This window comes from Colius striatus, chromosome 1, assembly GCF_028858725.1.
Source record: "Colius striatus isolate bColStr4 chromosome 1, bColStr4.1.hap1, whole genome shotgun sequence".
Classification (NCBI taxonomy): Eukaryota; Metazoa; Chordata; class Aves; order Coliiformes; family Coliidae; genus Colius; species Colius striatus.
The window spans coordinates 89,007,143-89,022,745 of record NC_084759.1 but is presented as its reverse complement, the minus strand read 5'-3'; the positions used below and the strand labels follow the sequence as shown (position 1 = coordinate 89,022,745).

At 42.9% G+C, this 15,603-nt stretch overlaps 1 protein-coding gene across 3 annotated transcripts in view; it reads left to right on the top strand.

Moving 5' to 3' along the window:
* Positions 1–10,474, top strand: part of LOC104558680 (amine oxidase [flavin-containing] B) — a 53,613-nt gene extending 43,139 nt beyond the window's left edge. For 2 of the 3 annotated variants that reach the window (XM_062000313.1, XM_062000300.1), the window contains 6 exons: positions 1,522–1,579; positions 2,701–2,798; positions 3,947–4,058; positions 5,652–5,714; positions 6,122–6,283; positions 10,086–10,474. In XM_062000313.1, the coding sequence (XP_061856297.1) occupies positions 1,522–1,579; positions 2,701–2,798; positions 3,947–4,058; positions 5,652–5,714; positions 6,122–6,277 (487 nt within the window). In that variant the 3' untranslated portion in view covers positions 6,278–6,283; positions 10,086–10,474. Of the gene's footprint in view, positions 1–1,521; positions 1,580–2,700; positions 2,799–3,946; positions 4,059–5,651; positions 5,715–6,121; positions 6,284–6,518; positions 6,755–10,085 lie in introns of all 3 variants that reach the window. The other variant, XR_009819098.1, reaches the window with a different exon arrangement.
* The last annotated feature ends 5,129 nt before the right edge of the window (positions 10,475–15,603 follow it).

Here is a 15,603-nt window from a genome sequence, read left to right as displayed (position 1 = left end):
CTTGAGAATCTCTACCAGCCTCTGGAATGGCATTTCCATGCTCCCTGGAAGGTCTGCAGGTTATGAGTGGAAAAAGAGCAGGGCACACGAAGATCTAGAGGAGTCCTTCTCATTGCTGTCATGGTGCTGGGAGGAGCAGAAGCAGATAGGTCTCAAGATGATAACTCACTTTCTGGTGGTGTTACTGACCTGCCCTGAAAGCAGGAGCCAGTAGGTGTTTGTGAGAGGCACTGGGTAGACCTGAGCAAAGGCTTTGCTGCATCATGCTATTAAAATGGCTTTATTCTTTTCAGACATCAGGTAGGTGCTGGTGGTTTGCAGGGACACGGTGGTTACCTCACTAAGGGAGAGGTGGAGAGATGGAGGAAGTGATCCCTTTTGTAGCTGTTGCTGGATTCATGTCACCTACTGACTGCAGAGGATGTAAATATATAGACCCTGCAGCTCTCTGAGCCCTCCTGGCCAGTCACATTTCTGCTGCTGGAGCAGTCTGAGGAAGGGGCTTCATCTTTCCCCTCTGCTGCTGTGGGGCTTGACACCTTCCAGCAGCAACATTACCCCAGGGCTGCAGCTCTTTCCAAAGTATAGCAGCCTTCTCTTTCCTGCTCAAGCCAGCCCTAAACAGGAAGACACCTTGTCCAAATCCCTTCAGGTCTTTGTTTGTTTTTTGTTTTCTACTCATCGTTCTTCTACAGCATTCTTTGAGTTCAGCCGCTCAGGGTACAGCTAGGCTCGTGTACAGCTGGGTTGCTTCATGCAGCAGTATAAATATGGTTTCCTCATATGCTTTTATGGCTACAAGTGTAGCCCCATACAGTTACAGAGCTGAGACTGCTGTAATTCTGTGCCCAGTATAGCTTTGTGTGGAGCACAGGATTGGCTTCCAAAAGTAAACATCTTTCCAGGGTTGTATTTGCGTGTTTGTTTTTCACACCTGTGAACTACTATTTCATCTTCATCTTCTTGTGTTTGAGAATTGATGCAGTGCCTCTAATAGTAAACAGTGAGACTCAAAGACTTGTATGAAAGAACTTAATTACACTTGGGATTTGCCACAGAATAGAATGTATTCATGGATATATAGACTTATAAACTAGAACAGGAGGAAATTTTATAGAAACAGAACTTAAGTACTGATTCCCAAGGGAGCCTCAGGCTATCAATACCTACCTCTTTGTAGGAACAAACTATAAGTTAGACCATGTGCCAAAACAAAGAAGTGCAATGCCTTACTATTTTCTTTTCCTGACAGCCTAGAGGACCTTTGGATAGTATGTGAATTTGGGCAGCTAGAGATGTCTTAAGGGCACAGCTTGCATAACTGCTGGGAAAACCAGCATGTGCACAGCACAGGAGTTATTCCTAGTGATCCTGAGGCTGACCAATTAGAATAATTTCAAAAAGCTGGAATTTCAAGTTCAAGTAGATAACAATACTTGTTCTCTTGAAACTAGGACATCTTAGAAGTGTTTTGTTTTCTTTTTCCTCATGCAGAAGTCTTCTGTTGCTTTTCTCTTGCAGGAAGACGAGGCTGTGTGAGCTCTATGCAAAGGTTCTGGGATCAGAGGAAGCTTTATATGTAAGCACAAAATCTAAACCATGGTGTCTCTTGTCAGACTTGTTGAGCTGGGGAAGGGTAGAATGAAACCAGAATGCAGCAATACTCTGGCAGCACTGCATTAAGTTTTGGGAAAGGTACCTGTTACAGGTGCACTTTCTTCCATCTGTAGAGGAAAGGAGAGAAGGTCATGGCAAGTGTTGGGCTGTATTTGGTAGTGAGGATAACAATGTTCATATGAAACAGTTGAAAGACGGACAGGTTCTTGTCTAGCTTTATGGGTGACATTCACAGTGCTTACCACTGTACATCTCAGCTGTTTCCAGATGTGACAGGATTGCCTTTTCTTAGAACTTAGAATCATTGCAGTTGGAAAAGACCTTTAAGATCATCAAGTCCAACCAGTCACCTCACACATCATATGTGTCTTTGGAATATCCCCAGGGACAGTGACTCCACCACCTCCCTGGGCAGCACATTCCAATGCTTAATAATTCTCTCAGTAAAAAATTTCTTCCTAATGCCCAATCTAAACCTCCCCTGGTGCAACTTGAACCCATTTCCTTGTGTCCTATCATTCATTACTAGGGAGAAGAAGTCGACCTCCACCTCACTACAGCTCCTCCCATCAGGGGAGCTGTAGAGAGTGATTGTGTCTCCCCTCACCTTCCTCTTGCCTCTTAGTCAATGCTGAAGATAACATTTTTTTCTCTCCTACTAGTTGCTAAGATCCATTGCTGCATGTGGGTTTGTGGTTTTTTGCCTTTCCCTTGCCTTCTCTTCCCTGTCATAGTCAATTACTGATAGGATTTGTGTGATGTCACACTTAGTTTATGTGATCAACACCATTTATCCTTTCAGGGCAATTTTATGTGAGTTAAATGTTGTAGGCACCAGTCTTGAGGTTTACATCATTCTGTCAATCACTACATCTTGATACTGTAAGCAGAATCAGTGCTTACTTCGTGTGTTTGTTGTATTGGAACCATGTTGCATTAAGAGACTTGTTAAATGTGCTCATCTTGTCAGACATTGACATGCAGCAAATCATAAGCAATTCTTCTCTGCTGTCTCCTTACTTCATTTATTAGCTTCCTTGGGACTTTGTCCTTTCCCTGAGTGAATTAATCTCTGTTTTACAGCCAGTGCATTACGAAGAGAAGAATTGGTGTGAAGAGCAGTATTCTGGGGGTTGCTACACAGCCTACTTCCCACCAGGCATAATGACTCAGTATGGAAGGTACAGTGTCTATTTATAGTGGGCTTTGGAGTAGTAAGATAAGATCAAGTTAATAAATGTCCTCAGAAAGGGTCATAAATCTTCTGTCACTCTTTATACCTTTAAGATCACTGAGGAATATTTTAAATGGATACTATAATCTTCCACTTGTCTCACTTGGGCTTTTTGATGGATGAGTGCAGTATCATTAGAGGATTTTATTCACTTTTGTTATTTAGTGAATACAACTGAGTAGACTGAGTAGATTCTTGGAAGGGATTTGGGAAGCTTTCACAATCTGTTTACAAAACTGGTTTTTGGTTTTTGAGATCATCTTTTTGAACATCTTTATCTGGTGTTTTATAAATAAACACTGGCAAGGAGTTGGTTCCTGCCAACATTGACAGTAATGAGTGATATTTTTTTTGACTATTCCTTTTGTTTTATCAGTCAAGGCTTAGTATAGTAATTGGTGTGCCTTTCTGTAGAGTTCTCTCCAAAATAAGTTCTTGCATGAAAATAAGATTTACCAAAGAGAAAAAGGCTCACTGGTCAGACTGGACCAGATACAGATTCAGATACAGAATCAGATTCTGTATCTGGATTCAGATACATAGTTTTTAATGTCGGGGTATAGCCCTTTTTTGGAAGTATAAGTTTTCACAATTTAAGAAGAATTTAGAGCAAGAAAGCAGTTGTAATGAGGAACAAAATAGGGGTCTTAGTGTTTAAAGCAATTTTAATTATAACTATTGCAAATTCTGGTAAAAATAGAGGAAAAAAAATCCTCTTTCTTTTTCTTTTTGCTTTATTTGCTTGTTATTTATCATGGGAGTTTACTTCAGAATGCTGTCCTGTGCCAGTTGTGCCTAGCATTGTTATTTACAATGCTGGCTAAAATGGTGAGGTAGAATAAGTTTCAGCTCAAACTAATTGTCCTTTATGTCTATAAGCAGTGTAAACTCTTGGAAAATATGAACACTGTTGTGTTTACTGTAAGAAACAAAATGCAATGCAGACTCCTCCTTCAGCTCAGCTCACCTCACCTGAAGTTACTGCCTTTAAATGCTTGCTCTTATTTAAGATACATTTACTCTGATATTAACCCAAGGATCTCAATTATCTTTCCTGAGATGGCTGGTGTGACTGACTGCTTGTCCTTCCTCCAGGATTATTCGTCAGCCTGTTGGCAGGATCTATTTTGCTGGCACAGAGACAGCCACTGAGTGGAGCGGATACATGGAGGGGGCAATACAAGCTGGAGAGAGAGCAGCCAGAGAGGTACAGCCTCAAGCCCAGAACGGGGGACACTATCCTATGGAAAATGAAAGACCTTGAAATGGGAACTCAGTGTTGACATCTCCAGGTGTTCTGAAGTCTTGATGGAAATCTCTTCAAAGGGGACAGACTTCAAAAAAGATTAAGGTTTTGCACTTAGATTTGGAAGGCTTAGGAGGGGGTCTTGCTGTTTCATAAACTCTTCTGTTTCCAAGAACAAAATAATTTCTTCATTAACAGAAATCTCAAATTCTCACCTAGTCATTCTTTTCCCCCAACATGGGCACTGTGTTAGTCATTGTTCTGAGAGATCATGGCCCTCGCTAGGAATAGCACAGTTCTGCAGTTCTGCACACCAAGTCAGTCCTTTCCTCAACTGTTTCCAACAATACCATTGACATGGTGATACACCATTGAGATAGCTTTACATAAAGTCATTAAACAATGACTTAAATGTTTTGCTTCTGAGAAAATGCAAATTCCTCAAGTACTTTTTAGGAATATTACAGTTTATGATGCAGGAAAAGAAACGTCATCTTTCTTTTATGAGATGTAGGGAACCTTGTGTCAAAAAACTACAGTCATGACATAGAAATTAGCCTGGAAAGGATCTTGAAAGTATATCTACCCCATACCTCTTTCCTAAAAAGACAGGAACCAACTGTCCCTAAACTGTACCACTTTTGAAGGTTACATCTAACCTTCTTCTGAGGTCATGCTTTATGACCTCTCTAATGTATGCACATTACAGCAGGACCTCCACAGGCCTCAGCAGAGAAGTTGGCAAGAGAGCTTGTCTGGTAAAAATGTTGGTGTTTTCCTTTATTTACTTGTGAGAGGAGGATATTTTTTAAATAGTGTAATGGTGTTTCTCACTGTCCTGTATTGAAAAGTTGATGTGGTTCATGAATTTTGTCTGGAATTAAAGCTCATCATAAAAGGTGGTAAATCTTATTTCTACAAGTGCCTGGAAAATGAAAAATATTAATATCACTACCTCTGTTTTATTTTACTGTAGAATAAGTTAATCTTGCTGTCTTTCATGACTATCATTTCAGATAATCTTTGCCATCCTACTCTGATGTACTTGCATGGTTACTTTTTCATTGTGAAGGTTTTTTTTCAGTCGTGCTCTTCTCTGCCTGAAGGTGATGGTCCATCCTCACTCACAAGATTCTGTGATCCTATATCCCACTAAAATTTGCAAAACAAGCTGTGCCTGGGTATACAACTTCCCAATACAGTAGCTGATCTATACATACCTCACTTTGCCATCAGTGTATACCTCACTCTTAGGCATATTCGTGTTACCCCATCCTCATGGGACTAGCCAAGTTCTGATAACTCGGATGGACAAACGAAGCATAGAGGGATTTCTCTGTTGTTGTTTCTGTTTTCCACTAGGAGGAGTGTTTTATTAAATATCAGGCCTCCTCAGAAATTAGTTGTACAAGGGTTGAGGTTTTTTCTTTTAAAATTTGAATTTATGTGTTCAGTTGTCACCTTCATCATGCCATTTTGAAGCAAAAATTGAAGCCAGCTCTTTTTCCTTTCAGAGAATGAATGGTACTTACAGAGAATGTTATTTATTTGCAGATACTGTTTGCTATGAGGAAAATCCCAGACAGTGAAATTTGGAAGCCAGAACCTGAATCAGTTGTAAGTCTTTCTGTAGATGTAAATATATTTTTCTTTTCTGCAGTTCTGCTGATGAGATTAAATTTTGTGGGCTATTTTAAGTTCACTAAATCAAAGACACAGCGAACTTTCCCTTATTCACCAAAACTGCCTTCCCTAAACAGGAACATGATAGAAACTCAGAGAGGGCACCCGTCTGACAACTCTGTATCATGGAATCAGAAAGAACTGCACTTTTTAATTGGGCAATGAATCCTTTCCATGTATCTCCTTGCCTTTAACTGAGCAGAAAGCTTTAATTCACTGTACTTCTTGCTCACATGAACTGCTTCAACCTGGTGCTGTTTCTGCCACAAGAATCTCTCTATTTCCATCCTGCCTCTCACAGCAGAGCTGTTGTTATGTTGATAATGGCTTCTCTCCTGCAGGATGTTCCAGCTTTACCCATCACTACCACCTTCTGGGAGAGGAACTTGCCATCTGTGCCGGGACTGCTCAAGCTGATTGGATGTTCCACTGTCATCACCTCTCTGGCTGCAGCTGGGTTATTGGCCTACAAAAAGGGACTTCTACTTAGGAACTGAAGAAAGGTACTAACTCTCACTCAAGCCTCACACTTGAGCAGTTTTCTTTTTCTCAGATTTTTTTTTTTTTGGGCATGTACTTCCCTGTCTCCAAAATCCAATCATGACTGGGGAAGAGGAGAAAACAGTAGAAAGAAGAGGGCTGCAGGGGAGTGGTAAAGGAAAGGGATCTGTATTGAAAAAGAACCTCTTGAATCCAGGCCTACCTCAAGCAGTAACATTTTTGTGGTTGAATTTCTAGGATACTCTGCCAAATGTTACCACCTTGAGGACTTTATCCAGATCTCGGAACAGAAGTGGCAAAATACCTCTGTAAAGACTGTTCTGATGAGATTTCCAGTTGTTTTTACACTTAATGTCTGTACCAGACTCTGAACTCCAAGACATCACAGGCACTTCCATCACTAGTTGTATTACAAAGGATTTCTGTCTTTTTTCTGTGTGGTAGACTGAGTAAAGAAATCCATAGCTTAAACAGTAAGTAACTAGTTCATGCAAATTGTTGGTATGGATCTTTGTAGTGTTTTTGTTTTTCACTCAGATGTTCAGAGCCCAGGCAGCACCTAAGGGAAAAGTCAAGCTACATTTATCCATCCAAAATGTTCAAATGTGGCCATAGGTTGTTGGCATTTCCAGTGGCACATTAGTCCTATAGTGAATTAAAAAACAATGTTTTCGCTGCCTTTAGCAATGTAGTTGAACTTCAGGCTTCCCAGCTGTGTTCACACTGTCTAGAATGTCATAGATAGTGTGTTCCTGTATGAATCAGATCTCCTCTGCCTAGAATCGCAGAGTGATTGGGGTCAGAAGGGACCTCTAGAGATCATTCAGTCCGACCCCCTGCTAAAGCAGGTTCACCTCGATCAGGTCACACAGGAATGTGTCCAGACGGGTTTTGAAGATCTCCAGAGAAAGAGACTCCACACCCTCCTTGGGCAGCTTGTGCCAGGGCTCCCTCACCCTCACAGGAAAGAAGTTTCTCCTCATGGTCAAGTGGAAGGTTTTGTGTTCCAGCTTTTGTCCATTACCCCTTGTCCTGTCACTGGATACAGTAGAAAAAAGGGATGCCTCATCCTGTTGACATACATCTTTTAAATACTTGTAAGTGTTCTTGAGATCTCCTCTGAGTGTCCTGTTCTCTAGACTAAACAGCCCGAGTTCCTGCAGCCTTTCATAGAATCATAGAATGGTAGGAGTTGAAAGGGACCTTTAGAGATCATCTAGTCCAACCCCCCTGCAGAAGCAGGTTCACCTAGATCAGGTTGCATAGGAACATGTCCAGGTGGGTCTTGAAGACCTCCAAGGAAGGAGACTCCACAACCCCTCTGGGCAGCCTGTGCCAGGGCTCCCTCACCCTCACAGTAAAGTAGTTTTCTCTTATATTTAAGTGGAACTTTTTGTGTTCCAGCTTCATCCTATTACCCCTTGTCCTGTCACTGGATACAACAGAAAAAAGGGATGCACCAACCTCCTGACACCCACCATTTAGATATTTATAAATGTTAATAAGATCTCCCCTCAGTCTCCTCTTCTCCAGACTAAACAGCCCCAGTCAATACAGCCTTTCCTCATAAGGAAGATGTTCCAGTCCCCTGATCATCTTAATGGCCCTGTGCTGGACTCTCTCCAGCACTTCCCTGTCCCTCTTGAGCTGGGGAGCCCAGAACTGGACACAGGACTACAGATGAGGCCTCACCAGGGCAGAGTAGAGGGGGAGAAGAACCTCCCTTGACCTGCTGGCCACACTCTTCTTGATGCATCCCAGGATGCCATTGGCCTTCTTGGCCACGAGGACACGTTGCTGGCTCATATTTAGCTTATTATCAACCAGGACTCCCAGGTCTGTCTCTGCAGAGCTGCTCTCCAGCAAGTCAACCCCCAACCTGTACTGGTGCATGGGGTTGTTCCTCCCCAGGTGCAGGACTTTGCACTTAACAAATTAACCTCTGCCTAGTCCAAGAAGCTGTAAAGCTGTCCATAGAAAAACCTCTTTTATGTTTTTTTTTTTCTGATCTCATTCCTTTCATTTACTTAAATTTATCCTTTGTACACCTTGAGGCTGTCTCTTGCATGGTAGGGCACAGCGGGCTTTAAAGAGTGGTGTTAGCATTGAAAAAACCAAAACAACTGAAAAACCAGCTCAGCTGCCCCTCAACACTTGCTTCATGCTGAACACAGCTTAGCTAATTCAGACCTTCAGTCTCTCTTAACAACCATATTGATGGGAATAGCACTTTCAACTTCTGCCTGTGGTGCTGTGTCGTACTGACTGTGTACTTCGGTAACTCATCAAGGATCTTAATCCTAGAGAGACCAAAAAGAACCACAGATAGCATAGTCACATGTGAGTGCTTCTGCGTTCCCTAGCTTGATACCTTTCAAAGAATGTAAAATAAGAAAAAAGAAAATAAGGGGAAAAAAAAAAGAAACACCCCCACTCCCAACCACCAAAAGTTTAGGTGCTTACCTGTCAACATGATGGTACCTTATTCCAGGTATTTCTGCTGGTTTACATCTGTCCAATGTAAAACAGGAGGCTACAAGTATAGTTGAGAACAGGGTTTGGTGCACATGAAGTTCGAGGTGTCTGGAATTCTGCTGAGCCTGTTTGCTGCATATCTTCCTTCAGCCAGTACCCACTTACGTGTAAAAAAAATGCATTGCAGTAAAAATCCATGGAGGGGAGCAAAATTGTATATTCAGCAACTAGTGTGAACAGACAATAGAGGAGCTGTCTCACCAGTCTCAGGCAAGCTTTTGGGCTAGCATCTGATCCTGCTTGCACAGAATAGTACTTATTTCTCCAAATAGTCCCATGGAAATCCACTGAACTACTTATAAAGCTATAATATCTGTGAGCAGCGCAACAGTTTCCGGCCCTTAGGCTTCATTCTTTTTAACTTGATGTGCCAGTTAAAAAAATCTCTTGGATTTTATCACAGATGAATATTCTTACAGCAGCCTTTTAAAATGCCTAAGGGAACTTTTCAGACTTAAAGATCTTTAAGTCAGAAGAGTAGTGCAGCAGTGTACATATGGCCTTTCTCGTTGTGTTACATAGAGTGCTAATTGGCTGGGTTGTTTCCCCGCCACAGAGTACTTCTACGTGGCTTTCTTTCTGTGAGTTGTGTTTACAAAATGAATCAGGAACTGAAAGCCGAATGAGAACTGTGGAAGTTCAGAGCTTTCACAACTCGGTGAATTCTCAGGCCACGGATCAACATAGAAACCTAAATCTATGATGTTTTTAAGGCCTTGGCCGAATACTTCTAAGTGCTAGATGGTGAATACACACTCAACATATAAAGAACTGCTCAATTTGCAGATGGTTTCTCTGCCAAAACTGCTTGCAATTCAAGCCCTGTGTCTGCCCTGGAAATACTCTGCAGATCTCTAAAGGGGAGCAGTCTCATGAGCCTAATGAGGATAAACTGGTTTTATTCATGTCCAAAAGATCTCTCTTCTTTGCTCCTGAATCTGGCAGAGGTTTTTCCCAGTCTAACAAAAAAACGCTGTATGCCTCCAGGGCAGGAAATCCAAGAAAAAACAGAAGTTAGGTATAGTTAACACTGAGCTGAATAATAACCAAAGCTTTTCATGAGATTAGTTAATTTCAGAAAAATTCTGATGCAACTAAAAAAGTAAGTGGGACTTGAAATCTCGTATCATGTATGGATGCCCCAAGCCTTCTAGCCAAATCTGATGGAACTGGGAGGTTTGAATTGCAACATCTGCATTAGCACTTAAAAGTCTGTCTTCTTCCTTCCAAACAGCCAAAGCATTAGGAACTCTCTCTTTGTCTTTACAGCCATGTCTTGCTACAGTTATGCTGTGGAGCTTGTCACCACCGTGGGATTAAAAAGAAGGATTTGCTGCTGTTCCCTCAACAACTTCCACATAAAAGGAATATGTGGCACTGTGTGTATGTGGATGCCAGTGATGAGAAAAATGACAAATGTAGGTACAGAATCAAGTTGCTTCACCATGGGTAGAGGGAACTGTTAGGTCTGGCTCACATTTGAAAAATCCCTTTGTGCCAACCCTTCAAAGAGAGGAATGAAATCCGACTGAGCAGGTAACTAGTCCTGCTATATTAGTTGATTTACATGTTTGATGAGAAATCTGCTGTCACGGAAGTTTCAGCAGTTTACTGGCTTCCTACTATGTATTATAAGAACAACCATGGAAATAATTGTATTTGTCTCTTCCGATTGTGTTATCACCCCTATTTTGTAAGGCTCTTAAAAGTTTGCAAAAAAACAAACCAAAAAGTTTTACTTGCTTGTACACTGTTTAGTGACTGTATATCGCAAAGGATGTCGGGTCATGGCATGAGAATCTCTGTTACCCAGAGTGCTTGAAAGATAATTGTATAAACTACTCAATAATATGAAGGAAGTGAGCAATCTGAGGCAGCCCCTTGTTTTTCCCTTAACTGGTGCAATTTTTTCTTCAATGCAGATCTTAGTTCCAAATAGCTCATCTGCTGTCAGCACAACAAAGACATTAATCACAATTAATTACAGGTCTGAGAATTATCCATCACTGGAATCCGAGAGAACTATCCATCACTGGAACTGGAAGAGAAGCTAGGGACTTCTATTAAAATAATCTTTCTGGCTCCTCAGTGAAACTATTGTTTCACTGAGGAGGTAGACTTTACAGAAGTGCAGAAATTTTAAGGTGTTTTTTGGTTTGTTTTGAGACATGTAAGAAAACTATTTCAGAGGAAGGAGGAATTATATGTCCTCTAAAAGTACTTGGGTGCAAAAGGGAGCCAGAATTACATTACAACAGATCTGGCACTGATCTCAGGCAAGAAGCAAACCCACTTAAACTGCAGATTACAGATGCACACAAGTAACCCTGACCTGTGATTAAATGGACTAACATTTCCTCTCCTGTCTCCACCACCTTAAGATCACCTTGATCTTACAATCTGTTCTTCAATAAAGATAAATACCAAGATGGTCAAAGCAATCTTGCTTTCAAAGTATTTCTCCTGTCAAATGGTTTAGGCATTGTCATAGACTGATGCATGTAGTGTATCTCCTGTGGTCATGTGCAGGTCAGTGTTCAGTGATGCCTGCCTCCGTGTTTTGGAAAAAAAAGAGTGACTGCACTTTGCAGGAATATATATGCTGTGTGTGTGATGAATTTGTGCCTTTTATAACTGTAGCATTTTCTCAAGTGCCTCTGTGGTGACTGTCTCCCTTGGTTTCCTTCTTAAGTTCCCTTTTCAATAGGCTCTGCAGATATTTTTATCTGACAGCTGTGAGATTTTTTAAATCTCAATTAGAAACAATAAATATTGTCATGTCACATTTATTGTTTGAGGGTTTTCTTTTGTGGTAGCCCCCTTTGTCTTGGTTGTGATAGTAAGTATTACTTAGTAACGCCACATTTTCCATTTCATACTGAAGCCAGTGAGAAAACTTCAGCTTTTCTTAGTAAAGAAAGCTCTGTGAAAAAGGAGAAAAGGGTTTAACAAAAAAAGCAACTATAGCCAAACCCTGCTTCCCTCCCTGCAAAAAAAACCCCAAACCCCAAACGTCTGAAAGATTAAACTACATTTGGTAACAATTCTTCCTAATGTATAAATGGCCAGCTGTTTTACACTTAAGAATTTGTTCTTATTGTTGTCAGTGCGTTTGGAGTATCCCCATCATGACCATACCTCTCTCACAGCACCTTGTTGACCAGAATGCTTATAGGTAGGGACACATTTTATGTCTGCTCGGAAGAGTCAAGGGCAGGTGAAATGTGCTTATACCTGAACATGGGAAGAGACAGACCTTATGCCAAGTACTGTGTGGTGTGAGCAGAAAAAAAACAACCAAACAAAAAAAGAGAGACAAAAATCCCTGTCTTGATTTAATCCAGCAGCTTCATGTCAGTGCTGGAGAGATAATGTAACTGAAGAAGTTTGGCCTTGGGAAGGGAACAAAGATGTTGTCTACGAACACTGGAAAAAGAGCAACCATCCATGTGGAAAATGTATCAAAATCAGTCAGTCTTCTTTGTATAAGCTTAAGTTGCAGTATTACTTACAACTTATAAAGGATCACAAATAACATAAAGGCAAATATCCTCAACTAATCCTCTGCATGGTGTATAAAGCATCCTTCCTCTAAGAAATGTAACAGAACAACCAGTGTGTTTCACAGGCTCTCAAAGCAGCTCACAAATGGTGACGACTCTTAAACATTGCTGCCTTGGGTCAGATTTAAACCAACTCTTATAGAATCATAGAATCATTTTGGTTAGAAAAGACCTGTAATATCATCATGTCCAGCCGCTAACCTAACACTGGCCAAGCCCGTCAGGAAACCGTGGCCCTCAGCACCTCATCTACATGTGTTTTATGTATGGTGACTCCACCTCCTCCCTGGGCAACTTGTTTGAATGTTTAACAACCATTTCAGTGAAGAAGTTTTTCCTAATATCCAATCTAAACCTCCCTGGAGCAACTTGAGGACATTTTCCTCTTGTCCTAAGAAGACCTAGAAGGACCGCTTAGCATTAACAACCCACTTATCTGGGCAAAAAAGCGCCATGATAGCACTGCTACCCTCACAATTCATAACACCAAGGTTTTTTTATGCATTTAATTGGATCATTGGATTTGGACCCCTGAGGAGATCCCCAGCATCCAGGCTGGCAGCTCTCTATCCATCCCACGGTTGGTCAGGGAGAGCGTGTCTGTCTCCTCCACCATAGCAGCCTCCAACGTCCTGTTGCCAAAGCTCTTCCCCATCTCCTGATGGACTGCTGCAGCTGGAGGAGGACTGGGTTGTTTCGGAAATGACTCAGCCAGGCCAGGGGCAGGATGCCCTGCCTGGGCCGTCTGGGCTCCCCCTCTGCAGCCTGCTGTTGGGGTGCTTCAGGCTGAGGGAGCTGCTGGGCAGCTGCATGGTGGGGAGCTGCTCCTGCCTGGAGAAGGACTAATGGTGTCCTGGGAAATGAGATGACAAACTCCAGGCGGCCACGGCCTGACCATATGGAGTGCAGGATAGACAAGATGGCTCCATTGCAGAGGGGGCACTCAAGCTTCCTCTGAGCCCATTGCAGGATGCACTGGTAGCAGAAGTTGTGCAGGCAGGGCATGACAAAGGCAACCTCCTTCCAGACATCCAGGCAGATGGGACAGAGTTCGTCCAGCTCTGTGGCCTCACTGTCCATGTGCTGCTGTGGGCTCTGGGGAGCTGTAAGTGCAACACTTCTCTCTCTCACAGGCGCTGCGGCAGCGGGGCTCAAGCTGCAAAGGGAGAGAGACCACAGTTGGTGGCTGGCCTCAGGATAGGGGCAAGAACTGCCTAGATCCCTCAAGAAGGAAGCCCTCCCAGATCCCCAAGGCAAGGTGTTCCTTCCCAGCTCACCTTTGCTGCCACGAGCAGAGCTCCAGCCTACACTGGCTGCCTGCACCTGGCAGGACCAAGGAAATCCTTCGCTGACTGGGATCAAGTACTCGAGTACAACTCCCCAAGAACAGCTCCAGCACCAAGGCCTCACTGAACATGCCAAACCTCACTAACCCATTTGGCTGGAGTGTGAGCACGAGCTGTGGAGTGAGACTCAGCACCCAAATGGAGGCAGTGAGGGGCACCCAGTGCCAGCCCATTGCTTGGGGATGTCACAGCCCATCATTATGTGACATCACAGGGCAGCGCATCTCTTGGAGGTCACAGAATACATTGCTCAGGCACCCAGACATCAGAAGCCATTGCTTTGTAATGACACTGTCCATGGCTCAGAGACATCACAAGGGCCCATCCCTGCCCCCATCACTGGCCCAAGGCAGAGCTGCAGCCCCACCATGGGCGAGTTACTGCAACATCACTGCCAACTCCGTCCCCTATCCCTTGTCTTGTGCTCATCATTGGTGTTTCACACCAGTCACGGAGGCCTCAGCAATGTCTTCCCAGGGACTTACAGATCAGGTCATTCTGGCTGTGGCAGATGTCCACAGGCACATATAGCAGGAGGTTTCACTCTGGAACTCCTTGTGCCTCATTGAGAGGCAGCAGGACAAAATCTCACAGCCCAACTCTGCTGGCCATGCCTCTGGGCTCCCCTGCTTCCTCCCACAAGGCATCAAAAGACAGTACTTGGCTCACTCTGGCAAGTCATTGTCAATCTTTGTGAGTGTGCACTTGGCCTCCCTGTCTAGATCATTCATAAAGTTATTAAACAGAACTGGGCCCAACACTGAGCCCTACAATGCATAGATGCAATACAATCCATTAAATACAAAACATGATAAAATAAATAACCATGTCATACAATACAGTAGCGTGCAATACAATACAATAGAATACAGTGCTTTACATTACAATATCATACATTAGAATGCCATTCAATACCATATCTACCATATCTATAAATAAATACCATACAATACACTACTACACTATATACAATCCAGTGCAACACAGAATACAATACAAACCAATATCTGATACCATATGTACCACACATACCATACCATATTGTACAAAATGCAATAAGTGCAATATCACACCTATCATAGAAGGCAATAAAATATAGTACAGTGGAAAGCAACACAATATACCACAATATCACAGATTCACAGAATCTCAAGGGTTAGAAGTAACGTCAAAAGAATGTCGAAAGAAAGAAGGGACCTTTAGAGATCATCTAGTCCAATCCCCCTGCCAGAGCAGGACCACATAGAGTAGGTCACACAGGAACTCGTCCAGGTGGGTTTTGAATGTCCCCAGAGAAAGAGACTCCATAACCCACCTGGGCAGCCTGTCCCAGTGCTCCCTCACTCTCACAGTGAAGAAATTTTTCCTTATGTTTCTTTAGAATCTCTTATGATCCCGCTTGTACCCATTGCCCCTTGTCTTGCCATTGGACATCACTGAGCACAGTCTGGCTCCATCCTCCTGACACCCACTCTTTACATATTTGTAAACATTAATGAGATCACCCCTCAATTTCCTCTTCTCCAAGCTAAAGAGTCCCAGCTCCCTCAGCCTTTCATCATAAGGGAGATGCTCCAACCCCTTCATCATCTTTATGACCCTGTGCTGAACTCTCTCCAGCAGCTCCCTGTCCTTCTTGAACTGAGGGGCCCAGAACTGGACACAATATTCCACATTTGGTCTCATGAGGGCAGAGTAGAGGGGGAGCAGAACTTCTCTCCACCTACTGCCCACAGCCCTTCTTATAAACCCCAGGATGCCACTGGCCTTCTTGACCATGAGGGCACATTGCTGGCTCATGCTCATCCTGCTGTCCACTATGCCCCCAGGTCCCTTTGCCCTACACTACTCTCTAAGAGTTCATTCCCCAGCCTGTAC